Here is a 26,423-nt window from a genome sequence, read left to right on the forward strand (position 1 = left end):
CCTACCTAGGTTGACACAAGCTCTTCTGAGTTTCTAGCCAGTTGTACTCGCTGGTTCAGGAACAAGCTGATGTTTGGGTAACAGCTCTATATTCCTAGGGCTCTCCTCTATAACAGCTAGGAACTGAGAGACTATGGCAGTGGGACACTTTCAAAGGACAGAACAAACCTCCAAAATGATTGGGTCTTGAGTTGGAACTCACCTGAATGCTGAAACTTGACAGTCAGAAAAATAACTCTTGATGCTACTGTTTCGGAAGAGCTGGTTGAGCTGAAAGACAGGGCAACATTTCCTTGGTCAGAATCCATGGCACAGTGGCATCGGAGAATGCCAATTAACCAAAGAACACACTTCCCCATCTTTTTTTTTTTTTTTTTTGTCGGTCCAGTGGTTAAGAATCTGTGCTTCCACTGTAGGGGGCATGGGTTTGATCCCTGGTCAGGGAACTAAGATCCCACATGCTGAGTGGTACGGCCAAAAAAAACCCAAATAAACACGAAAACGGAAAAGAAAACACTGGCCCAGGGCCTGTTCCAGGGTATGACTTGGGCTAGCAAGTGAACCCCTCTATGGCTGTCTCTTAGTTTGTAAAATGGGAATAAGAACCTGTCTTCATGAAATGTTAAAAAAAAGTCACCCTCCAGGTAACCAACAAGGATCTACTGTATAGCACAGGGAACTATACTCAATATTTTGTATTAACTTTAAGGGAGAGAATCTGAAGAAGGATATATATATCTGAATTGCTGTGCTGTACACCCAAAATTAACATGATATTGTAAATCAACTATACTTCAGTTTTTAAAAATGTCCAGCATATATACACTACCAAATGTAAAATAGATAGCTAGTGGGAAGCAGCCGCATAGCACAGGGAGATCAGCTCGATGCTTTGTGACCACCTAGAGGGGTGGGATAGGGAGGGTGGGAGGGAGACGCAAGGGGGAGGAGATATGGGGATATATGTATGTGTATAGCTGATTCACTTTGTTATAAAGCAGAAACTAACACACCATTGTAAAGCAATTATACTCCAATAAAGATGTTAAAAAAAAAGGCCAGATTGCCAAACTGAAAAAAAATAAATGTGCACACCAAAAAAAAGTCACCCTCTGACTACCCAGTGTCCATAGGTCAGTCTCTACATGGGAACAGGGTGGACAAACAACCCCATTCTCACCGCATCCTCAATATTTCTCTTGTTCCGCTGGTGTTTGGGGGTGCCTGGGGCTATGTCCTGGGAATAGATTAAGTTGGTGACAGTGAAATTCAGCTGGAAGTTCTGGAAGCTGGGACTGATTGTTGGTTGGTCTGTTGGTATATGAATTGATGGCTCCACTTCTAGAATAAAAAGAAAGTATGAAGTTTTTAACAAAGAAGTCATTACAGCCAGTCTACTTATTCCTGGCAGTGTGGACTGAGGTGGGATTTTAGAAGTGGGCTACACTCAAAAAGAATGAAATAATGCCATTTGCAGCAACATGGATGGACCTAGAGATCATCACACTAAGTGAAGCAAGTCAGAAAGAGAAAGACAAATACTGTATGATGTCACTTATATGTGGAATCTAAACTTCGATACAAATCAGCATATCTATGAAGCAAAACCAGACTCACAGACAGAGAACAGATTTGTGGTTGCCAGGGGGGAGGGGGATGGGGGAGGGAGGGAATGGGAGTTTGGGATTAGCAAAGGCAAGCTATTATATATAGGATGGATAAACAAGGTCCTTCTCTACAGCACAGGGAACTATATTCAATGTCCTGTGACAAACCATAATGGAAAAGAATATGAAAAAGAATATATATATGTATAACTGAGTCATTTTTCTGTACAGAAGAGGTTAACACAACATTGTAAATCAACTGTACTTCAATAAAATTTAAAAAAAAAAAGTGGCCTACAGAAGACTGTTCATCTGCCTGTCCACCTTGAATCCATTCATCTGTCTGCCTGTCCAACTCTCCACCAAGCATTATGAGAGTTCACTAGGATGTGGTGAAGAGGAGCTTGGGCTTCTCTGGGGCAGAGTTGGCAGGTGCAGGTGCTGACCATCTCAGTGGGCATCTATCACACACCTTTGTTGACCTAGGTTCCTAATGTGTCTTCTTGCCTCTGTTCTTCCTCCCCGTCCCCAATCATTGTCCTTGTAACACGGAGAGGATGCGCTTTCTAAAGTAGAATTCTGGGTGTGTTCTGCTCCTCCACAAACCATTCCAGTGCCCAGGAAAGTCCCTGCCCACATCTTCAGCTACAGCTTTCCCATGTCTCATGTCAAGGTGTATGCTCCAGCCACACCAAACTTCTTAAAGCCTCCTCCAATGACATGTTCTTTCTATATTCTAGGTTATAGACACATGTAGCACAGCTGCCCATCTCTTTCCCGCAACTAGGTCCTGTTCTCCTTCAGATCTCAGTTTCTTCATCACTTCCTCTAGAAAACTTTCCAAGAGAGAATTGTGTATCCCTTTTGGGGGTTCCCACAGACTTTTGAAATTCCCGTTATAGTGGTTATCACAGTGTATCATCAGTGCCTATTTATTTTCATGGTGTATACATTGAATGAATGAATGAATCAACCAATGCATGACTCATAACTGCAGCCTAAGAAGGAAACACAGGATCCTTTACATTCTGGGTTAGAAAAACTGACATGTAAAATAACCATTTCCTTGGTTGCAATCGCTGCATTTTCTCTTCCTGCATCCTGTTGGATGACACATTGCCATGAATCATCAACATGGGCTTCCAGAAAGCCCCCCTTTTTCCTCTGCAGCCTCTATCCATTTCACTGCTACCCAGAAGCCCTATCCTTCTTCATAAAACCATCTTTTCCAGCCATGAACCTATTCCCCCACCTTATCTCATACCTGTCACATGCACATCTGTCAACTGGTAGGTGGCACCCAGCCAGAGGGATGAGGCATTAAGGGTCTTGTCTAGAAACACTTCATCACGCTGGAGTCCAGTTTGGAGGAGAACAGTACCTTGATGCTGACTGACATGGGATCCAGCCTAAGAACAGAGGCCATGGAACTCAGCCAGCACCCAACACCAGCAGTGTCTCCTGAGTTACTGTTTTATAGAGCCAAAGACCTAGGGACAAGCACTGTGGGTATCTGACTGCCTCTTCCCCCAGGCAAGAGAAGAGACCCTGACCAAAAAGGGAAAGACTTCTAGGGGTTAGGAATAGAAGCAATAACAGTAACAATAATGAATGTCTACTGTGCACCTCTAAGAAGTGAATTCCACATTCCCTCCCCATCGCTCTGGTGGAAGCTATTATTATAATTATCCCCATTTTAAAGACAAAGGAACTGAAGTTTGGTAACATTCAAAGTCAGCATTGTGTCCCATGATCCTCCCTCTCTCTAGTATAGATGTCCTAGTTCCTCTACCCATCCCTCAGAGACCTGGGTTCAAACCCAACTTTGACAGCTCTTGGGCTGTTCACTTCTCTGAGCCTCAGTTTTCCCATGTGAACACTGCGGATGAACATTGCATTCACTTCTTGGGGGATGTTATGAGAATTAAATGAGATGATCTTGCATGAAAGTACTCAGCAGGGAGCCTGGCCACGGTGAATGTTATTATTGGACTATTATTAGCTGAAAGTTGTATTTCCCAAGAAGGAGGTGGGTGCAAGGGGTTGGTGGCTCCATGAGGTTGATCCTTTTCCTGCACCCCGAAGATGTACGGAAGGAGATGGTAAGATTAGCTGTCAGGGACATGGAGAAGAATGGGCACCATGTCAATGAACCTTCCAGTTCAAGGGTGTGCCAACAGGGGGTCAGAGCCTCAAGCCGCCAGCTCAGCCAATGCTTCCAATCTCAGCTTACATCAGGTTGGTGACCAGGCAGGAGTGGAATATGTCTTGTAGCTGGCTGCCTCTGTACAGTTTTGTGACCTGGAATAAAGGGTAGGGAGAGTGAGTGCGATGGAGGTCTCTTGGGGCTGGAGGGGGCCACTGGAGCCAGTGGAAGAACAAACATAGGTCTTGAAGCAAGGGAGACCTGAGTTCCACAACCCCTGTGTTGCCCCTCCCCCCACCCCCACTGGTAACCACTACTTTGTTCTTTACATCTGTGAGTCTAGTTCTTTTTTGTTATATTCACTAGTTTGTTGTATATTTTAGATGCCACATATAAGTGAGATCATACAGTATTTGTCTTTCTCTGTCTGACTTATTTCACTTAACATCATACCCTCCAAGTCCATCTATGTCTCTGCAAATGGCAAAATTTTGTCCTTTTTTATGACTGAGTAGTATTCCATTGTGTACACACACACACACACACACACACACGCATCTTTTTTTATCCATTCATCTGTTGATGGACACTTAGGTTGCTTCCATATCTTGGCAATTGTAAACAATGCTGCTATGAACGCTGGGGCACAGGAATATTTTCAAATTAGTTTTTGTTTTTTTCAAGAGTGGAATTGCTGGGTCATATAGTGTTCTATTTCTAGTTTTCTGAGAAACCTCCATACTGTTTTCTGCAATGAATATACCAATTTACGTTCCTACCAACAGTGTACAAGGGTTCCTTTTATCCACATCCTTGCCCACAGAATAGCAGTAATTTCCAGGAAGGAAATGTTCATATCAATAGGAATAGAATAGAGATTAGCTATGGGGAAAAGCTGTTTTCTAGGAGATGGTCTGAGCAAGAACGTGCTGAGATGAGATTTGGAGGACAAGGAGGAACCAAGCACAGCTGAGTTCCAAAAACAGTAAGTGCATGAGAATGGAAGGATGTCTGGGCCCTGCAGGAACAGAAGTGAGGCTGGATTAGGGAGCAAGCTATACAGTGGGACAGGCTGAGGCTGTGTGGGCATCAGGGTCCAGACCATGCAAGAATCCATCAGCCACTAGATGGGATTTGAAATTTCATGACCCAGAGATTAGACCTGTGGAGCTGGGGGTGGAGGTCAGAGATGTTGGAGGTCCTGGAGAGAATGCAGAGGTCACCGGAGCTAAAAGAATAAAATTGTTGGATCCTATCATGAAGCAACGAGAGGCTAGAGTTATTAATGGAAACTTGCATCTCTACCTTAGCTTAACCTGAGACTTTTGCTGGTCTGAGGCTATTGTGGGGCTGAGTATCTGGGGGATGGGGCATACTTTCCTCCCAGGGAGCAGGCTGAGGAAGGAAGGGTCCCAGGGTCATGGGAATATCTGAGCCCTCATTACTCACTGCTTGTGGTGGGGATCCAGTACTGATGGTTATAACCTGCAGAGAGAGGCAGAAAGAAAGAGTAAGATGATGGGAGAAGGTTAAGAAAGGAGTGAAGGGGGACTTCCCTGGCAGTCCAGTGGTTAAGACTTCACCTTCCAATGCAGGGGGTGCGGGTTCATTCCCTATTCGGGGAGCTAAGATCCCACATGCCTCACGGCCAAAAAAACCAAAACTTAAAGCAGAAGCAATACTGTAACAAATTCAGTAAAGACTTAAAAAAAAAAAAGGAATGAAGTGTAGAACTGGAAACACAAGCTCACAGACCTTACTGAGTGCTTTCTTTGAGATTCATCAGTAAATAAAGATGGTTATTCTTTATGAGTTAACTGCCTCATACTCTGATGCTCCTGATAATTTCATCCTCATAACCATTAACCTTAAAGAAAATAATGATCAAATCACCCTCAATATTGTGGAGATTTACTAGGTGCCTGGAATAATATCAACCTCATCAAATAAATAATGACAGCAATTTTATGTGTGTTTCCAGCCTTATTTGTGTTCTCTTCATCCATGACATATAATTTTGTCCTTGCTCGTTGAGTTTCTCCCAATACCCAGCTCTCCAAAGACAAAGTTTGACCTTTGACAGCATAGTTCTTGGACTTCTGTAATGTTGGACTGAGAATAGTGAGGGAGATGGAGAGAGAGACAGACTTGGGGGGTCAGCCAGAGAGTATAAAGTTGGAGAATATGAGAAAATGGAGGAAAGAGGATTTGAATAAGTATGGTTCTGGATAATGGATTGGATCCTCTTTGATGCTCTGTAAGAAATGCAAGTAAAACTTAGACTTATTTTATATTTAATAGTCTCATTGGGTTTCTTGAAATGAAACTCTTCTCTGAGACTTGACCAAGTGGAGCCTGTGGTTTACTTGGGTTATTCAGGTTTCATCTCATTTGACTCACACTTAGGTGACTTTTTTTTTTTTAAATGATGAATTGGCTTATGTAATTATGGAGGCTGAAAAGTCCCAAGATCTGCCCTCTGTAAGCTGGCGACCCAGGAGAGTCAATGGTGTAGTTCCAGTCCAAGCTCGTAGGTGACTTTTTAAAAAATTCCATTCTAAAAATGGACAAAGTGTGGAGAGGTCATGACTTGCCCAGGGCCACAGAGTAAGCAATAGGCAGGACCAGGGCTAAATTAAAGCAAGACCTATAATTCACCAAAACCCATAGTGGTTAACTACTACTTTTAGGTAATTCCCAAGGACTGCTGAAATACAAAACAGATTTTAATCCAGGTAGAAAGAAATTGTCCAAGGTGATATAGTGGGGACATAATTACTTACTTTAAATTGTTGTATTAGGGGCCCCTTAATATACTTTTCCATCCTGAGATTTGAGATTTGTTATAGCTGGGTTAGTCTGAGCTGTAGCCTAGTAATTAGGTGGGTTTAGATTTTCGAGTCAATTTAGGTTTGAGTCTCGATTCTACCACATGTATTAGCTGTCTGATCTTGGGAAAATGGATTTCCGTCCCTGAGCTTTGTTTGATCCTCTGTAAAATATACATAATACCCCATAGAGTGCTGGGCAGGATTACTAAGACATAATACATATAATGCTTTAGAACATAGGAATTCCTCAATAAATATTAGCCTTTAGTACAGGTGGTATTGCGGGTGCTGTTGCTAAGAGCATTGTGGCAAAGGAATTTGTTGCCAAAAGCATTACTAACAGCTTTGTTGTGTGTTGCTTAGGTGGCGTGTAGTTCCAGCTGGCCCTTGGAGAGTGAGTAAAGGGCCACAAGCTGCCATAAGGAAGAGAAAGAAGTGCAGTCACTGCATTGGGAACCCATTGCCCCTTGGGGAAGAGTTAACCCCAATGGCCACCATGGGCTTGCTTTATTTACCCTTTTTCTTTTTTGATGTCTGCATGTTCTATTCGGGCTTCTGTGAAAGGTCATTGAAATGAAGTAAACTTTGGAGGAAACCTTTAGTTCCAGACCTGGAAAGTTCCTTTTTAGGTGTTCTCAGGGGAGAGAACTGAGCCTCCATGGAAATTCTAGGTTGGTCCAGAACTATGAAGGTGGGTACAGAGAAATTACACTGCAAGGAGACCCCATCTAGGGAGCAAGAGGAGACCCCAGCTACAGCCAGCAGAACTGCTCACCATTGATGTAGAGACTGTTCCTGTCCAGGGTGTAGGGGCCCAACCGAGTGATACCATGGGTCTGTTGGCTTAGTTCCCAATACAGCCGTTCTCTGTCCAGCCTGAAGCCTGTGGGATCTGGGCGGTAGGTGCAGACCGCATCCATTCTGGTGCTTGTTCCATCCTTGTCAGCCCTGGGGAAGGAGGGACATGGGAGTAGGAACATGAAAGACACTTGAGGGTTAGATACTCTTGACAACACCTTCAATTGTACTCCTTGGGTTTTATTTTTTTTAATTAAAAAATTTTTTTATTGGAGTATAGTTGATTTACAGTGTTGTGTTAGTTTCAGGTGTACAGCAAAATGAATCAGTTATACGTATGCATATATCCACTCTTTTTTAGATTCTTTTCTCATGTAGGCCATTATGGAGTATTGAGCAGAGTTCCCTGTGCTATACGGTAGGTCCCTATTAGTTATCTATTTTATACATAATAGTGTGTATATGCCAATCCTAATCTCCCAATTTATCTCTCCCCCTCTCTTACTCCCTGGTTTGAGAGGTATTTGTTTTCTACATTTGCAACTCTATTTCTGTTTTGTAGATAAGTTCATTTGTACCCTTTTTTTTCTTTAGATCGGCACTCTTCCATAGGTTTTATCTGCTTTCTTGAACATGTCTTTTTCTGTCTCATGTGGGGATCCAGATCCCCTCACCTCCTTAAGTGCAGTACTCTCTAGGGCTACTCCTTAGCTCAGTTTCTTCTTTTTCTCCCTGTTCTTTTTACTAATTGCTTCAAGCTCATTGTTTCACTACCAGCCCCTAGTACCTTCCCTGTCCACTCACGAAGGTAAATAAAGATAGTGTCCACTCTAGTTAACAGTTGAGTCCTGCTTGGGCCCTGGGGTTGGGGATGTAAAGCTCCCAGGGAGGAAACTCCTGAGAATCCTGGGGCCAGGTAGCATGTGGAAGGGAAAAGCAAGAGGATCAGAGACCTTGGAGAATGTGAGTGAATCACCCCCATGGCTGGCTGTGATGTTGTGTGACAACTATTGTGGAGCCTGAAAGGAGGGACTTTATTTCAAGTTGGAAAGTCCAAAGGCTGAGGTCAACTCTTTGGGAACACATGTTGGGTAGGCAACCAGGTTTGGAGAGAAACAGAGAAAATTAGTTAAGAAGTAATAAAGGGAAAGATGGTTCAAAAACACCTTTGTCCTGAATTTAAGCTGACCCTACAGTGATTCACCCAGCTTTGCAGGTAGGAAGAAAGTTCCCATCCCTCCCCTGTCTGGGAATTCTACTTGCTATTATCCATGCTATCCAAAGCATTCCCATGATATGTCTATACAGCATAGTGCAGTGGTTCTCAAAGCGTGGCCCAAAGACCCCTGAAGTTCCCAAAACTCACAGGGCATCCACCAAGTGAAAAATATTTCTTAGTAGTACTAAGACATTATTTTCACTCTCACTCTTTCAGGAGTATACAGTGAGATTTTTTCCAGAGGCCACAGGTGAAATATTGTAAAATATGGAATGCAGAAGCAGATATCCTTCTGTGTCTTCTACTAAGCCAGACATTTAAAAAATTTGGAAAAATATAAGCAATAACCCTCTTCTCATTACACTTTTTTTGGGGGGGCGGTAGGAGAAATATGGCTATTATTCATAAAAATATGTTATTTATGCTAACCTGTAATGGGATTATCATTTTTAGTGAATTAATGAATAAATCTTTATAAAATTTATCCATTTTTTGGTAAACACATAAAGTTCTTTAATATGGTTTCAGATTCCAGATTGCAACCAACTTTTAATAATTACCATTTACTGAGTTTGATGCAGTTTGGTGTAGTATCAAATAAGAATATATACAATTTTCAGAAAAGACAAAATCTTTGCTTACAACTTACTGAGTTTTCTCTCTCTCTCTCTTTTGGTTGAAGTAAATGAAAATTTCTCCATTTAAATTTCTAATACAGTAAAGATGGACAGATATAACCCTTAAGGCTCTTTGGAGTTCTGGGTACTTTTTTTTTTTTTTTAGCTGCATTGGGTCTTTGTTGCTGCGCGCGGGCTTTCTCTAGTTGCGGTGAGCAGGGACTACTCTTCGTTGTGGTGCACTGGCTTCTCATTGCGGTGGCTTCTCTTGTTGAGCACGGGCTCTAGGCGCGCCGGCTTCAGTAGTTGTGGCTTGCAGGCTCTAGGCGCGCCGGCTTCAGTAGTTGTGGCGCACGGGCTTAGTTGCTCCGTGGCATGTGGAATCTTCCTGGACCAGGGCTCGAACCCGTGTCCCCTGCATTGGCAGGCGGATTCTTAACCACTCTGCCACCGGGGAAGCCCCTGGGTACTTTTTAAGAATGTAAAATGCTATTGAGCCCAGCAAGCTTGAGCACTGCTGGTATTGTGGTTAAAAGGAGCGACTCAAGAACCAGAACACCTGGGTTCAAACCCTGACTCCTCTCAAGCAAGTGACTTGACTACTCTGAGCCTTAGTGTCCCGTCTGCAAGGTAGAATAATAATCGTGTTCTTGTGAGGATGAAATGAATGAAAACATGCAAACCACTTGGATTATTGTGTGGTATGTAGTATGGGCAATATTATTATTATTATTAATTCTCCCATCTTATGGAGAGATGGGGGCAGAGAACCCGCCTCTTCAGCAGGATGACTGAATTGGCTGAATGAAGGACCTCATGGAAAGGCCATAGCATCATGAAGTGTAAGAAATGGGTCCTGAGCACACTGACCTCAGGGGACAGAGAGGAGAAGAGAGGCCATTTCTGCAGAGTTCAGGCCCATTTGAGAGTTTTTAAATTGCAATATATCCTACTGGTAATCTATATTTGTTTTGTGTCCCCCTTTGGTTCGGTACCTCTTTTCAGGGAATAAACTGCAGAGCTGCAGTGTCTAGAGTTTGTCCCCAGCAGGATAGAGATGAGCTGGGGGCAGTGAGAGTGTCAGGGATTCTGGCAACACAGTTGGCAAAGATGTTACACTAGCTGGCACTACGAGATCCCATTAATAGAATGCTCACAGTGGGTCAGGTATTGTGATGAACAATTAACAACCCCAAGAGTAAGGTACTGTTATTATCACCATTTTATAGATAATGTGATTGAAGAACAGAGAGGTTCTGTGACTTGCCCAAGATCACACAGCTAGCAGGTGGGAGAGGAGGGCTTTAAACCCAGGCACTTTTTTTTTTTAACCTGCTTTTTCTTCCTAGTCAGAGAATGAAACTTTCCACTCTCTATTTTTTTTCCTTTCCACTGTGTTTTTATTTATTTTTATTATTATTTATTTTTTGCGGTACACGGGCCTCTCACTGCTGTGGCCTCTCCCGTTGCGGAGCACAGGCTCTGGACGCGCAGGCTCAGCGGCCATGGCTCACGGGCCCAGCCGCTCCGCGGCATGTGGGATCCTCCCAGACCAGGGCACGAACCCGCGTCCCCTGCACCGGCAGGCGGACTCCCAACCACTGTGCCACCAGGGAAGCCCCTAAACCCAGGCACTTTTGATCCTCTATGATACACAAGTAGCTGTGGTTGACCAGGGTGTGGGGGACCAAGAAAGGAGAGAATTGGCGTTTCTGGAGGTGATCTGGAGGAAGTCTCACCTGAGCAAGGTCAGTCTACAGCTGGTATACAGGGAACCAATGCTGCTCTTTTTGAACAGAGGACTGAGCTGGAAAGAATGAGAGGGGGATTAGCAGGAGGGACCAAGATAGCAGGGTGTGGTAGTGTTGGGGCAAGGTGGGCATTGGTGGGGGTCTCTTACCAGGTGCTGCAGGTCTCTCTCAGTGGCATTGAATATCTCAGAGTCCGAGTTTCCCATGTCCTCCGTGTAGTGCAGGTTGGTGATGGTGAAGTTGACAGTAAAAGGCATCAAGAAAGGAATTGCAGCTGCAGTGGTGGGGAGAGTAAAATGAGGCCAGTCCTGAGTCAAGCCTGGTCTGGGGGCAGGAGGTAAGGCTCTGAGGACATACCTTAACTCTGTTGCCCAGTTGGGGGTCTGGCCTACCTGAGACACCTCATGTAGCAATCCCTGTCCAGGGCCCTCTCACATAAGGTGACCAACCATCCCAGTTTGCTGGGACTATGTGGATTCCTGGGATGCAGAGTTGGTCACCCTACTCCCACTTCCCCTTGGCTCTTACCATTTCAGCACACACCAGCACCTGCATCTCTTTGTCTTAGGGGACTTAGGCCCAGGGATCATCCATCTAGCAATGACTGATGGGAGTTGGTGGATAAATACCCCAGCTCCCTCACCACCAAGATAGGATAACTCCAAAGTACATGTTCTGTGCATTCTCTCAGGGTCCCTCTCCAGCCTCCAGAACTGTGAGATGATAGATTTCTGTTGTTTAAGCCACCCAGTATGTTGTACTTTGTTAAGGCAGCCCTAACAAACTAATACACCAAATGACCTAACAATTTCTATTCTAGGTGTATACCCAAAAGGAATGGAAACAGGAACTCAGACAGGTGTACACCCATGTTCATAGCAGCATTATTCACCATAGCCAAAAGGTGGAGACAGCCTGCGTGTCCATCAAGAGATGAATGGACAGATAAAATGAGCTACATCCATACAATGGAATATTATTCCTCCTAAACAGGAGTGAAGTTCTGATATTCACTACAACATGGATGAACCTTGAAGACATTATGCTAAGCAAAATAACCCAGGCACAAAAGGAAAAATACTTTGGATGATTCTACTTATATGAATTATCTATAATAGGCAAACTCATAGAGACAGTAAGTAGATTAGAGGTCACCCGGGGCTAGAGGGAGTGGGGAAGGGGGAATTCTTGCTTAATGGGTTCACATACCCTGTTCAGGGTGATTGAGAACAGTAGAGATGGTTACACAATACTGTCAGTGTGATTAATGCTGCTGAATTGTACATTTTAAATGGTTACAATAGCAAATATTATTTCATATATATGTATATATATATATATATATAAATAAATTATATTTGACCACAATAAAGTTATTCTTACTTGTTCCTGAAGTCACACTCACAGAGGCCAAGGTAGAGGTTCCAGGTGTGGTCACAGGGTCAAAAGGACTTCCAGACAGTGTATTGAAGGTGATTGTGGTCTCGGCCACAGTGGGACCTGAACCTGTGGCAGCTAAATGAATGGTCTCAGCAGTGGTGGTTTTCAGGACAGTGCTTGTACTTAATCCTTCCCCATGACTGGTTTCAGGTGGTGTTGGGGTCTCTGATGCTATCAAGGTCACGGTGTCCCCTGTCACGGTCTTGGGAAATTCTGGGAGTCCAACTGAGGTTGTAGGTGGTGAGGTTTCTGGAAGGTACAGGATAAAGCCCAACATTCTGGAAGGTACAGGATAAAGCCCAACATTTGTTGCAGGGGTCCTGGAAGGCCCAAGAACACCAGGGGAAACAGTCAGAGCTGGGGTACTTGTATTGGCCTCTGTTGCAGGCCTGGTGGCCAGTAAGCCTGTGGTCTCTGGTAAACCACGGGAAAGAGCTAAAGTTGAGATAGTTGCGCTGATGTCTGTCCCAGGATGGGTGGAGAGTGAGGCTGTTTCTGCAGGAACACCAAATGAAGCTGTTGGAGTTAGATTAACTCTGGCTGTCTTGGTCACAGTTGTGGTGAAGAGAGAGGATGTTTCTGGTGGACTGAGAGAAACAGTCTGATTTGGAAGAGCTGTACTAGTCTCCAGCCCAGGTGGGATGGATGGTGCGGCTGTGATCTCTGGTAAATGAGGAAAAATAGTTTAGTTAAAGCAGGAAGCCTTGTGCTTGTCTCTGCACTGGAATGGGTGACCAATAAGACTGTGGTTGCTGGTTCACCAGGAGAAAGAGTCAGAGGTACAATAGCCATAGTGGTGTCTGTCTCAGAGCTAGTGACCTGTGAAGTCCTGATATCTGGTACACCGGCTGAGACAGTAGGAGTTGGAACAACTGAACTGACTTCTGCCCCAAGACTGGTGGCCACTGAGAATGTGGTGTCTGATTCACTATGGGAAACATTGGGGGCTGTCCTGGGAACAGTCAGTCTAGTCTCTACAGGATGGGTGACCAGTGAAACTGTTGTATTTGGCTTCCCAGGGTAAGCAGTCATAGTTGGAATAGCTGAACTTGTTTCTGTATGGGTGACCCATGAGGCTGTTGTCTCTGGTTTGTGCATGGAATCAGTCAGAGTTGGAAAAGTTGTACTGGTCTCTGCCCCAGAACTGGTAACCAGTGAGGTCACCATCCCTGGCATACCAGGTGAGACAGTTGTAGCTGGGACAGCTGAACGGGCTTTTGCCCTAGGACTGGTGGCCATTGAGAATGTGGTGTCTGATTCATGATGTGAAACATTGGGGGTTGTCCTGGGAATACTTTGGCTGGTCTCTTCAGGATGGGTGACCAGTAAGACTGTTGTACCTGTCTTCCCATGGGAAACAGTCATAGTTTGAATAGCTGAACTTGTTTCTGTTCCAGAGTGGGTGACGTGAGAGGCTGTTGTCTCTGGTTTGTGTGGGGAATCAGTTGGAACTGGAAAAGTTGTACTGGTCTCTGCCCCAGAACTTGTGACCAGTAAGGTTACCAGCCCTGGCACAGTAGAGGAGACAGTTGGAGTTGGAGCAGCTGGACTGGTCTGCACCCCAGGTTGAGTGACCAGTGAGGCTGTGGTCACTGGCTCAACAGGAGGAAGTGTCAGACTTGGAATAGCCATACTAGCATCTATCTCAAAGCTAGTGCCCTGTGAGGTCACCATATCTGGTACACCAGAGAAGATACATGTAGTTGGAACAGCTGAACTGGCTTCTGTCCCAAGGCTGGTGGCCATTGAGGGTGTGCTATGGGAAACATCGGGGGTTGTTCTGGGAACAGTTGGGCTGGATTCTGCAGGTTGGGTGACCAAGGAGACTGTTGACTCTGATTCATGCAGGGACTCAGTCAGAGTTGAAAAGATTATATTGGTGTCTGTCCCAGAACTAATGATCAGTGAGGTCACCATCGCTGGTATGCTAGGTGAGCCAGTCATCACTGGAGTGGCTGAAATGGCTTCTGCCCCAGGAATGGTGGCTGCTGAAGATGTGGTGTCTAATTCACTAGGGGAAAAATTCAGAGTTGTTTTGGAAACAGGTGTGCTGGTCTCTGTGGAATGGAGCCATGAGGTTGTTGCATCTGGCTGACCAGGGGAAACAGTCAGAGTTTGATCAACTGAGCTGGTCTCTGTCCCAGAACTAGTAACCAGTGAGGTCACCACCCCCAGTACATCAGGGGAGACAGTCAGAGTTGGAACAGCTGAACTGACTTCTTCCCCAGAACTTGTAGCTGTTGGGGGTGTGCTGTCTGATTCACTATGAGAAACATTCAGGATTGCCCTGGAAACAGTTGGGCTAGTCTCTGCAGGATGGGTGACCCATGAGGTTGTGGTCTCTGGCTCACCAAAGGAAACAGTCAGAGTTGGAACAGCTGCACTGGTCTCTGCCCCAGAACTAGGGACCAGTGAGGGTGTAGTCTGTGGTCCTCTATTGAAAATAGATGGGGTTGTCATGGGAACTACTGTGCTGGTCTTGTCTCCAGGTCTGGTGACAAATGAGGCTGTCATCTTTGGAACATCTGGGGTTGTGATGATCATTCCTGTTGTGCTTATGCTGGCTGTTTTATCTGATGTCCTAAGGAGAGACAGCATACCTGAAGTGGGAGTAGAGACTCTGGTAGTCAAAGTCACTGTGGAAGTGGTCTTCAGAACCATGGCAGTTGTCTCTGCCCTCTCTTTCCCTCCTGTTGATAGTCCTGTGAATTGTAGGAGGGACACATGATTACTACTTACTGGGTTGGCAATCGCTTATTTTTTCTCCACATCAGGAAAGGGAGAGAAATGTCTGCCTGGGGTGTGCCAGTGATGCTTCTGGAATGGGAAAAGGAATTGTGATTGGCATTCCCTCACCCTACCTGACTCATCTTGGGCTGCAACTCCTCCATGAATTCTTTTTTTGTTTGTTTGTTTAAAAGTATTTATTTAGAACAGGAACAGAATTTTAAAACATCAGTTTATAGGACTTCCCTGGTGGTCCTGTGGTTAAGACTCCATACTTCCAATGCAAGGGGCACTGGTTCGATCCCTGGTTGGGGAGCTAAGATCCCACATGCTGTGCGGCGGCCAAGAAAATATATTAAAAAATCAGTTTATGAGTTTATTATAAATATTAAGAGCATGAAAATAAAAAGAGAACAGTGGAAAAACTGAAAATGGAAACCGACATAAGGTTTATTATTTTTTTCTCAGGTGGAAATCAGAATAATAACAACAGAAACAAAACTCAAAAACATAATGGAGTAAAACTTTTCTTAAAAAAGATCCATGCATGGGACTACCCTGGTGCTCCAGTGGTAAAGAATCCACCTTCCAATGCAGGGGATGTGGGTTCGATCCCTGGTCAGGGAACTAAGATCCCACATGCCGTGAGGCAACTAAGCCTGCGTGCTGCAACTACTAAGCTCGCGGGCCTCAACAAGAGAGCCTGCATGCCGCAAACTACAGAGCCCATGCGTTCTGGACCCCACGCACCACAACTACAGAGCCCACACTCCCTGGAGCCTGCGCACCACAACTAGAGAGAGAAAATCTGCATGCCACAGCTAGAGAGAAGCCCGTGTGCTGCAAAGAAAGATCCTGCATGCCTCAGAGAAGATCCTGCATGCCACAACTAAGACTCAACGCAGGCAAAAATAAATAAAATAAATAAATAAATCTTAAAAAAATAAGATCCATGCACATAAAATGAAAGAGCTCTCTGAAATCCGAATAAATCTAATTGCTCTTTTTATTAACTATAGACACAGGTGGCAGCTATATTGCCCAAGTTCAAGAGAGTATAAATACCTCAGGACCATATTGGAATAATCACTAATCTAAAATGAGTGAAAGTAGGAGAAGGAAGAGAGAAAAAGTATGATCCAGAAAATTAGACCACTGCTCATTTTTTAACCAGAGCTGAGATGATATTTATTTGTTTAGCTTTGAAAAAAATATCTATCTATTCTGAACACACCCTCACAGAGATCCTGAGTCTGTCAGTCAGGCTATCATCTGGGCAAGTGTTCTATCACCACAGGCAGTTTCTTCATACGCATCTCTGGTTGGGAACTGACAGTTGAGAATATGATACTGAAATGGAGCAGGACCCTATTGTCTCTGACCCCCATGTCCTCAGCGTGCCTTTTGTCTGTGGAAACACTTTAGCCAAAGAATAAGTTTAATCAGAGAAGTGAGAAAATGCAGAAGCAAAGAAAAGCAGTCAAACAAGACTAAATGATAGTTTAGTCATTAAGCAAAGTCAAGGACCTTTAGGTCCTTCTCAAGGGCTATAGATAATATTCTGAGCCGTATCCTGTGAGCTGTCTTGTAGAGACTGAAACCCCTACCAGGTGGAAGAAATTAACTACATGATGACCAGACCATAGCCATGACATAAGCTGACACAATTCCGAGAATTTGCCTCAAAGAAATGGAAACAAACTGGCCCTAAAACTGTACTTAAAACAATCAAGATGATGCTGGTCAGACCACTGATGACCAATTTCAAGATGACTGTGAGAGCAGACTGTGCTGTTTCTGCATGTAGCCCCATCCCTCTGTCTATAAAAGCTCTTGCCCACTGGTTGTGGGGGTGGGAGTTGGCCTTTGGACAGGAGTCTGCCCTCCCCTCTCCCTGCAATTGCTGGCATCCAAAATAAAGCAAACTTTCCACCAACCTTGCCTCTTTATTGGCTTTTGAGCGGTAAGCAGTTGGGCCCCACTTTCGGTTACAAATAATAATATCATAACTGGAGACCTCTCATTTGTTAAGTATCCTATATTAATTATCATTTTAAACCTTTAAAATTATGATTACATAGTAATCACTTTTATTCTATGGATGAAAGAGCCGATCCTCAGGGAGGTTAAAATTTTTAGATAGTACATCCGAAGACTTGACTTTATTTAATGCACCCAATACCTATTTTGATGTAGATATTTCTCCCCACACTTTACAGATAGGAGCTTAAGCAATATATCCAAGATCATCAAGTAAGTAGCTACTGGAACCAGTACGCAGAGATTTTTTTTTTTTTTTTTTTTTTGCGGTATGCGGGCCTGTCACTGCTGTGGCCTCTCCCATTGCGGAGCACAGGCTCCGGACGCGCAGGCTCAGCAGGCCCAGCCGCTCCGCGGCATGTGGGATCTTCCCGGACCGGGGCACGAACCCGTGTCCCCTGCATTGGCAGGCAGACTCTCAACCACTGTGCCACCAGGGAAGCCCCGCAGAGATTTTTTTTTAAATTAATTTATTTATTTTTGGCTGTGTTGGGTCTTCATTTCTGTGCGAGGGCTTTCTCCAGTTGCGGCGAGCGGGGGCCACTCTTCTTCGCGGTGCGCGGGCCTCTCACTGTCACGGCCTCTCCCGTCGCGCAGGCTCAGTAGTTGTGACTCACGGGCTTAGTTGCTCCGCGGCATGTGGGATCTTCCCAGACCAGGGCTCGAACCCGTGTCCCCTGCATTGGCAGGCAGATTCTTAACCACTGCGCCACCAGGGAAGCCCCCGCAGAGATTTTTGATATTTAATTACATCTAGAGTGTCAAGACCAGGATTTAAACTGTTGTTCATGTAAGTCTAAGAACTTTACCTTTTTCGATAAACTATTTAGGAAGTGAGAAGGAGATCCTGGGAAGTTTGGCCAAGCACGGATAACCCACAAGACTGTGGTTAACGTTGCCATTCGCTAGGGAATGAGGTTACAAATGGATTAAAAAAATTTTTTTTGGCTGCGTTGGGTCTTCGTTGCTGTGCTCAGACTTTCTCTAGTTGCGGCGAGTGGGGGCTACTCTTCGTTGCGGTGCGCGGGCTTCTCATTGTGGTGGCATGTCGTTGCAGAGCATGGGCCCTAGGGTGCGCAGGCTTCAGTAGTTGCGGCATGTGGGCTCAGTAGTTGTGGTGCGTGAGCTTAGTTGCCCCGCAGCATGTGGGATCTTCCTGAACCAGGGCTTGAACCCGTGTCCCCTGCATTAGCAGGTGGATTCTTAACCACTGTGCCACCAGGGAAGTCCCACACAAATGGATTTTTTTTTTTTTTGCAGTACGCGGGCCTCTCACTGTTGCGGCCTCTCCCGTTGCGGAGCACAGGCTCCAGACGCGCAGGCTCAACGGCCATGGCTCACGGGCCCAGCCGCTCCACGGCATGTGGGATCCTCTCAGACCGGGACACGAACCCGTGTCCCCTGCATCGGCAGGCGGACTCTCAACCACTGCGCCAGCAGGGAAGCCCACAAATGGATTTTTGAAAATGGGTTTCAGGTTGTTTTTTTTTTTGTATTTATAAAACAAAATCCTCAAAGTTCTAGTCACTTTCTATAAATTTCTCTGATATATTTATTGTCTCCTCAATGCATATCAGTCAGAGAAGTAGATGTGGGAACTCCTCCATGAATTCTTGACCACCCCTTGTTTCCAGATGTTCTCTGAGCCTTTGTTCAAGCTGTTTTCTCTACCTGCCATGCCCATCTCTCATAGGTTTTATGTTCTGCCCTTCTTCAAACCCTAGCTCAAATCTACCTTTACAAATCCATGTAGGAATCCATCTCTCCCTTCTCAATGTTTCCTCATCATACTGTCTGAACCTGCACTGTACCACCCCTCCCAGTCTGCCTGGTAATATCTACTAATGTCTGACTGCTTGGCATATTGTAGGTGCTCAACAAATATTTGTTGAATGAATGAACAAATACATGGTTGAATATGCACATTAGCAGGTCTCCTCTGACTTGAGAGAGATCATGTATCTTTGTGCTTAAGAGCTTGGGCTCTTACGCCACATTAGTGTTCTGACTCCTCCACTAAACAGATGTGTGGCTCTTTAAGTTGTCAGATCTTGCTAGACCTCCATTTTCTTATCTATAAAGTAGGAATAAGTACAGTGGTCATCTCAGAGTCTTGATAAAAATGCACCAAGCACAATGCCTCCTGTTTTGTAATAAGATGTTACCACTACTACCACTACTATTTATCTACTATTACCACTGTTATTACTACTCTTGCTACTACCTACTACTACTACTCTTACTACTCTCACTGCCTCTACCTACTATTTCTGCTGTTATTACTACTGTTACTACTACCACTGCCACTACCTAACATTAGTGCTGTTACTACTACTGTTACCACCTATTACTACTGTTATTGCTGTTACTACTACTATTACCACCTATTACTACTGTTATTGCTACTACTGCTGCTGCTGCCTGCTCTTACCTACTATTGCTAGAGTTATTGCTACTGTTAGTAGGTACAACCACACATTATTACTACTCCTGCTCTTTGGACTTCTAATATACAATAAATGTTTACTAAATTGAATTTGCCAGGAGCCATGCTAGCTGGCCAAGGTGACTGGAATTCAGTCTCTGAGGAAGAGTAGAGTGATATTGGCTGAGACAGCAGCTACTCACCAGGCCTTCAGAAAAGGTCCCCAGGAAGGAGGAACAACTACAGGGAGGCTTCTCTATAAAGACCACAAAGCCTACTGGGGGTTGCTGCAGGGAGAGGGACAAAAGGAGGAGGATTTGGACTCTGATGGTGGAACCATGTCCTTGTGTTGCTGGGTATACCCTAAAAAACATCTCCAAGAGTACACATCCTAATGTGTTTAATATGTATTTGATGATAAAGATGATGAGGAGCAAATTACCTAACATGCCTTGTATTTTTGAGCCTCACAAGAACACTGAGTGTATATCCTATTATTCTTGTCATTTTACAGACCAGGGAAAAGACAGAAACTCAGAGATCATCATTTGCCAAGATCACACAGCTACTGACTGATAGTGTGGAAATTTGAACATAGTTCTCTCTGCATCCTAGACCTATGCTCGCAACCACTGCAGGTTATTAATTCCCTAACCGAGTTTCAGGATCTTGTGGGGGCCAGGATGGAAAGGAAGGATGTAAGGAGAAAATGACCATGGGGGTGGGGTCCTCAAGGATTCTCTAATTTAGGGGTCTCAGCCTGGGGCAGTTTTGCTCCCAGGAGACACTTGGCAATGTCAGGAGGCATTTTTGGTTGTCACAGCTGTGTGCATATGGAGGGTGCTACTGGCATCCTGTGAGCAGAGGCCAGGGATGCTGTTGAACATCCTACAGCCTCCTACAACAAGTAGTTATCTGCCCAAAATATCGATAGTACTGAGGTTGAGAAATCCCGCTCTATATTGAAAGAAGCCAATGAATATGGTTAGCTATACCTCATAAACTTTGCCATCTAAATATTGGTTATCACCTGAAGCTCAGTGATCCATTTCCAAGTGATCTGGTGTAGCCAACTGGCAATGCCTCACTCACATCCCACAAGCACTCACTGCTGCAGTACGTAATCACAACGGGATCCTAATGCAGCCCCTGTAGCTCTGCACCTAAGGGCTTTCACTTAGCCTGTGTGTCCGACAGGCTGGAAGTGCTGAGGGTTACCTCCAGGACCAAGCAGCCCATGGCCAGCAGGAAGGAAGTTGGATGATAAACACTCCGGCCACTTGGCTAGGTGAGGTGTTCTATGCTGTCTCCTAGAGGTCCGGAGTGGAACTGACACTCTTTTGCCCACAGCTGTGACCTGCTCAGGAAAGCACCTTGCATTGACTTCCTTTCCTTCTCTTCTCCAGCACTTCCTGGGACCAACCCCCACCTAAAATAAACTACTTGCCCACATCCTTAACTCATGTCTGCTTCTGTGGGGAGCCAACCAAAGATACCTGGGTCACAGGATAAGACTAATAACCTGACTGGTAGTGACTCTGTCCAAAGCCTGGATCTGGCAAAAAGCTTCCAAAATGTACTGGTAAAATAGTCTGGTCTCTAAAAATGTTGGAAAATGGGACATCCCTGGTGGCGCAGTGGTTAAGGATCCGCCTGCCAATGCAGGGGACACGGGTTCGACCCCTGGTCCGTGAAGATCCCACATGCCGTGGAGCAACTAAGCCTGTGCACCATAACTACTGAGCCTGCACTCTAGAGCCCCCGAGCCACAACTACTGAGACCACGTGCCACAACTACTGAAACCTGCATGCCTAGAGCCCATGCACTGCAACAAGAGAAGCCACTGTAATGAGAAGCCCACACACCGCAATGAAGAGTAGCCCCTGCTGGACGCAACTAGAGAAAGCCTGCGTGCAGCAACAAAGACCCAATGCAGCCAAAAATAAATAAATAAATAGATAAATAAATAAATAAAATTTTAAAAAATGTTGGAAGAAACTTAATGGGTATGGGGAACTTTACCTTTTAGCCATGTGGTGAGGAGAACCCCTCTCCTCACCGTGCACCTCTTAAACACTCATGCAGACCAATAATACTGTAACATGTTAGTAGGTGTTTTTCAGCAAAAAAAATTATACAGTCAAATAATTATGTAAAACCCTGTGTTGAATAAGGCTAAACAAGTTTCTTTACAGCAGGATATCTCAGAGCCTTTAACATGCTTATGCATGTTATTACCCTCTAGGAAGGAGCAACGTTTTTTTTTGTTTTGTTTTGTTTTGTTTTTTTGCCACACCATGCAGCTTGTGGAATCTTAGTTCCTTGACCAGGGATTGAACCCGTGCCCCCTGCAATGGAAGCACAGAGTCCTAACCATTGGACCGCCAGGGAATTTCCAGGAGCAACATGTTTGTCAGACTTTTTTGGCCACAAACTTTTTGTCCTTTTGTTAAAGGGCATCCAAGCATTACGAGGGCTTAAAAGGTTTTCTGAATGTTGTTTTCTGCCCGTCTACAGTCTCATCTCCCACCATCTCATCTGCATATTTCATAGTTTAGCAAAGGTGAATTATTTGTACCTCCCAAATATGTCCAGATTTTACCCTTCCCTGTGCCTTTGCATGCAGCTCTCCCTTCTGTCCAGAATGTCTTCATCAGTTCTCCTTGTCTTCCTGCTAAGTTCCTCTTCAACGTTTCAAACCCAGCTCAAATGTTACCTCCTCCATGAAGCCTTCCTTCTACCATTCAAGTACTTTAAAGTTGCATCATATAACTAATAAGGACCTACTGTATAGCACAGGGAGCTCTACTCAATACTCTGTAAAGGCCTGTATGGGAAAAGAATCTAAAAAAGAGTGGATATATGTATACGTGTGTAACTGATGCACTTTTCTGTACACCTGAAACTAACACAACATTGTAAATCAACTATACTCCAATAAAAATTTTTTTAAAACTTGCATCATAATTATTTTTTTCCTTTGCTGTCTCCTGTACTGGACTGAGAGCTCCATGGATGCAATGCCGATCTATTTTCATCTGTGCATCCTTAGTTTATGTCATAGTTTCTAACACACAGTAAATTATTAATAAGCACTTTCAGAGTTAAGTTAAACTGGGTCGGATTTGTGAAGCTGACATATCCAACCTTGAACTAAACTCACTCAGCATGTTATGAGGGAATGAAAAGTAACATCTACCTGGTAACAACTTGACAAAGATTCAGTTGAGACAGGGAAGCCCATGGCAACTCCACATAGTTCTTTCTCTAAAGAAACAAACATTTCATCCCTCTGGAACAGGAAATAAAGGCATAAGTCGGATTACTGGGAAGTAAGCAAAGTTGAACCTACCTCTAAGACTAGCAGACGTGGATGCCAGGGGGACATGGACGGTGGTGTCTCCATGTGCTGCTTCATTGCGTATCTTTGTGATACGCTCCACAATGCCATCAGTCCCTGCAGGAGAGGGTAGGGAAGAGACCTAGAGTAACTCATCTCATCCAGAAGGATAACATGGTTTAAATAGATCCACTTAATTTGACTACACAATGCATTTCTTCTCAACCATCTGTATGGATTGGAACCAGGGCTGTGTTCATCCATTCACACAGAGATTCATCCATCTTTCTGTCCATCTATCCTTATATCTACCCATTTATTCTTCCATCCATCCTTCCTTTTATCCTTTCTTCCTACCATGCATCTTTCCTTTCATATTTCCTCTTTCCTTTCTTTGCAACTTTTCATCCCTACAGTATTTCCTTCAATCTTTATTTCCTTCAGTCCTTTCTTCCATCCATCTTCCTTATTTTCACCCTTCCCTCTATACATTCATCCTTTCTTCTATACATCCATCTTTTCTTCTTTCATTTATCTATCACTCCATTCTTCCTTTCTTCCTTCCTCCCATCCAACCACAGTCCTACCTTCTTTCCATTCCACTCATCACTTGCTTACTGAACACCCATCACTCAACTATCAAGCCACGTTTTAAGACATGGGTCAATAGCCATCAGTGTGTCTAACCTGCTTGTGAATTGTTAAAACTAGTTTGGGAAATAATCAAATCACCCTTCTATACATATTGTCTAGTGAACAGGTGCTGGAGTAGTTGGAGGGCCTTGTTGGATTTGTGTCCAGAACAAAATCTGGTGTCAAATTCAACTTATACAAGGAATGGAATCCTCCCAAGAAGTTCCCTACCTCATCTACTGTTCTTTTGGAGGTGGTGTTTCTCCTCCTAGGTCCTAAGTACCTCCCACATCCACAGGTACTTTGTTCCCTCGATTTTCATTCACTCACCTTTTTCTTTCCCTTCTCCCTTGCTGACTCTCTTCTCAATATAGAAACATGCTCAGTTTAAAGGAGGAATCTCTCCTTTTATCTATGTATTATTTTATCTGTTGTTTCAGTCCTCTAAAACTCATTGATGCTCCCTTCATTAGAATCCCTGAGGACCCACATGTTGTCAGAGAACTTCTCACCTCATTTCAATTTGGCTATTCTGTAACATTTGATGGAACTGACCATCCCTCCTTCCTAAAACTCTCTCTTCCTCTGGCTTCTGTGAGGCCAGAATCTCTTGCTTTTCCTCCTATCTCTTGGACCACTCCTGCCTAGCCTAATGGCTAAGAACATGGGTTCCTAGTGCCATATAATCTGAGTTCTTATCACTTACCAGCTTTAATGATCTTGATCAAATTACTCAACCTCTCTCTGTATCAGTTGACTCATTTGTAGAATGGGCTTATAATAGTCCCTTCTCAAACTGTGTTCCAATGAGGAATTTAATAGAACAGCATTTGACACAGAATAAGTGTTCTATAAACATTTGTTGTTATCATTATTGTCATCATCAACATTAGCTGTAATGTTACAACATCCATCATGGTACTATAATTATTCAACTACTTGCTTATTTAGCTTTGTTCCCCCAGTGCTTATTTCAATGCCTGAACATGAAAATAGATCAACATATATGTTTGCTAAAGGAATTTCTGGTGCAGTAATAAACTCCTAATTAACTCCTTTTTACCTGTTGGAAAAGAAGCCATTTTCTATGAGCCCCAAGTAATGAGAGTGTAGGAGCAGTGGGTCCTTACTTGTCAACCGGGTTGAGTGTGGAAGAACTTGAGAAGAACTTGTCACTGTTCCCAAACCAACACTCTCTGTCATTCTGGTATCCGTAATGGGTGGTAAAGTTGTCCTGACTGGCTGCGTCCAAGTCTGCAAAGTACTGGCTGTAACCAAGGGTAATGCAGCAGTGCTTTGGCTCTCTGCCTCAAGGTTGGTGTCTACTATTCTTGGGGTAGCTGGTGAGGAAGTAATCCAATGGGGGAGTGGGCTGGTTGAAGAATCAGTGGTACGGAAGGTCAAAGAGGGGAATGGTATTGAAGCTGAAGAAGGGAGACTCTCTGCAGTGGTGGGCATAGTAGCATCCCCAGGGCCTGATTCTGTCCTAGAAAATGGACTGACTGAAATGGCACCTGGAACTCCAGATGTAGCAAAGGAAGCCATGGCCTCTGACAAAGAAGGTGTTAGTGTGTTATTAGCAAAAATGGTCTTAGCTGAAGACAGCATATCTGTGCTTAGGTAACGTGTATTTTCTGATACAGGCACAGAAAGATTGGATTCTGGGACAGTTATGCCAGGAGACCTTGTAATGGAGGGAGAAGTGTAAAAGCGTGTGACTGTTTCCACTGGAATGTCTGTATACTGTGTAGACAGAGGCTGATCTGGTGCTGATACTTTCACAGAAGACGTAGCATCAGTCCTGGGACCCTTCAAACCATGAGTGGACAAAGGCGATGAAGGTGTGTTTGTGAGTGTGCTTGAGCTGGAATCCAAGACTATTCTTGTCTCCTTCAGTCTAGGAGTCAGATGGGAAAGTGTCTCCGTCTCAAAGGAGGAACGCATTGATGTGGAAAGAGTGGTCTCATACACGGAGGAAGCAGTACCCATAGGATATGTGGTGCTGGAGGACTCAGGAAAAATTGGGACAGAGGAACTTAGTTCATGTCCAGAACTGCTGGAACCCACAGTACTCATTATTGTGTATAGGGGAGGAAGAATTTTCGCTGTATCTATGGAGAATTCAGAGGTGGAAATTATCTCAACTGTGGGACTACTCAAAGTTGGAGGTAACGTGCTCACTGCTCTCAAGGTTATACGCAATCTGTCTTCGGTCTTCCCCAGACCACGGGTGAGAACTGAGGTCACAGGTGTAGGAGAGGAGGGGCTCCTCCCTGATAATGTGGATGGCTCAGGGGAGGGTGTTCTCATGGCAGGTACAATCACTGGGGAAGATGGAGAGCCAGTCTCTATCACAGAGGCAGGGCTTGGCCAAGACACATCCTCGGGACCTCTGCTGCTGAGAGTGGTCATCTCTGGGTGCATAAAACTCTGAGTCACAGACGAGTGAATCTCCGCCCCTGAGGTGTTCGTTGTAGTGCCCAAGGTAAGTGGGCCCTGTGAAGTAGCCTCAATGGGACCTGTTTGGGTGGTCATGGCCACTTCTGCAGATTCTGTCGTCACAGGAGAGGCAGAGGACCTGGTGATCAGGCCTTCAGGGATGTCTGGCGACATCGTGGACTGAACAGGGCCAGCGATGGACGTGCTGCTAGAGGAGATGGGTTCGGTCCTAGAGATCTCAGTAGTCATATCAGTGGGTACTTTGGAAAGTACGGCGATTTTCTCTATGGCTGAGCTGTTCTGCTGGACAGTGCTGGTGTTCCTCAGTTCAGGAGTCAGAGAGGATGTGGAGTCTAGCTCAGACATTGTAGTTTCTAAAGAGTGAGGCATTGATGTGGAAACACTGGTC

General features: G+C 44.6%; 1 protein-coding gene across 1 annotated transcript in view; it reads right to left on the reverse strand.

Moving 5' to 3' along the window:
• The window catches only part of LOC114892227 (mucin-16-like), a 37,936-nt gene that overhangs the window by 7,771 nt on the left and 3,742 nt on the right, over positions 1-26,423 (reverse strand). Inside the window, 14 exon segments of the mRNA XM_029216882.1 lie at positions 203-270; positions 1,181-1,341; positions 2,872-2,955; positions 2,958-3,016; positions 3,841-3,908; positions 5,802-5,865; positions 7,341-7,532; positions 10,958-11,025; positions 11,119-11,243; positions 12,353-13,094; positions 13,097-15,009; positions 22,955-23,059; positions 24,706-25,899; positions 26,005-26,417. Of these exon segments, the coding sequence (XP_029072715.1) occupies positions 203-270; positions 1,181-1,341; positions 2,872-2,955; positions 2,958-3,016; positions 3,841-3,908; positions 5,802-5,865; positions 7,341-7,532; positions 10,958-11,025; positions 11,119-11,243; positions 12,353-13,094; positions 13,097-15,009; positions 22,955-23,059; positions 24,706-25,899; positions 26,005-26,417 (5,256 nt within the window).

This window comes from Monodon monoceros, unplaced genomic scaffold (assembly GCF_005190385.1).
Source record: "Monodon monoceros isolate NGI ecotype Baffin Bay Population unplaced genomic scaffold, NGI_Narwhal_1 Super_Scaffold_12, whole genome shotgun sequence".
NCBI classification, from domain to species: Eukaryota; Metazoa; Chordata; class Mammalia; order Artiodactyla; family Monodontidae; genus Monodon; species Monodon monoceros.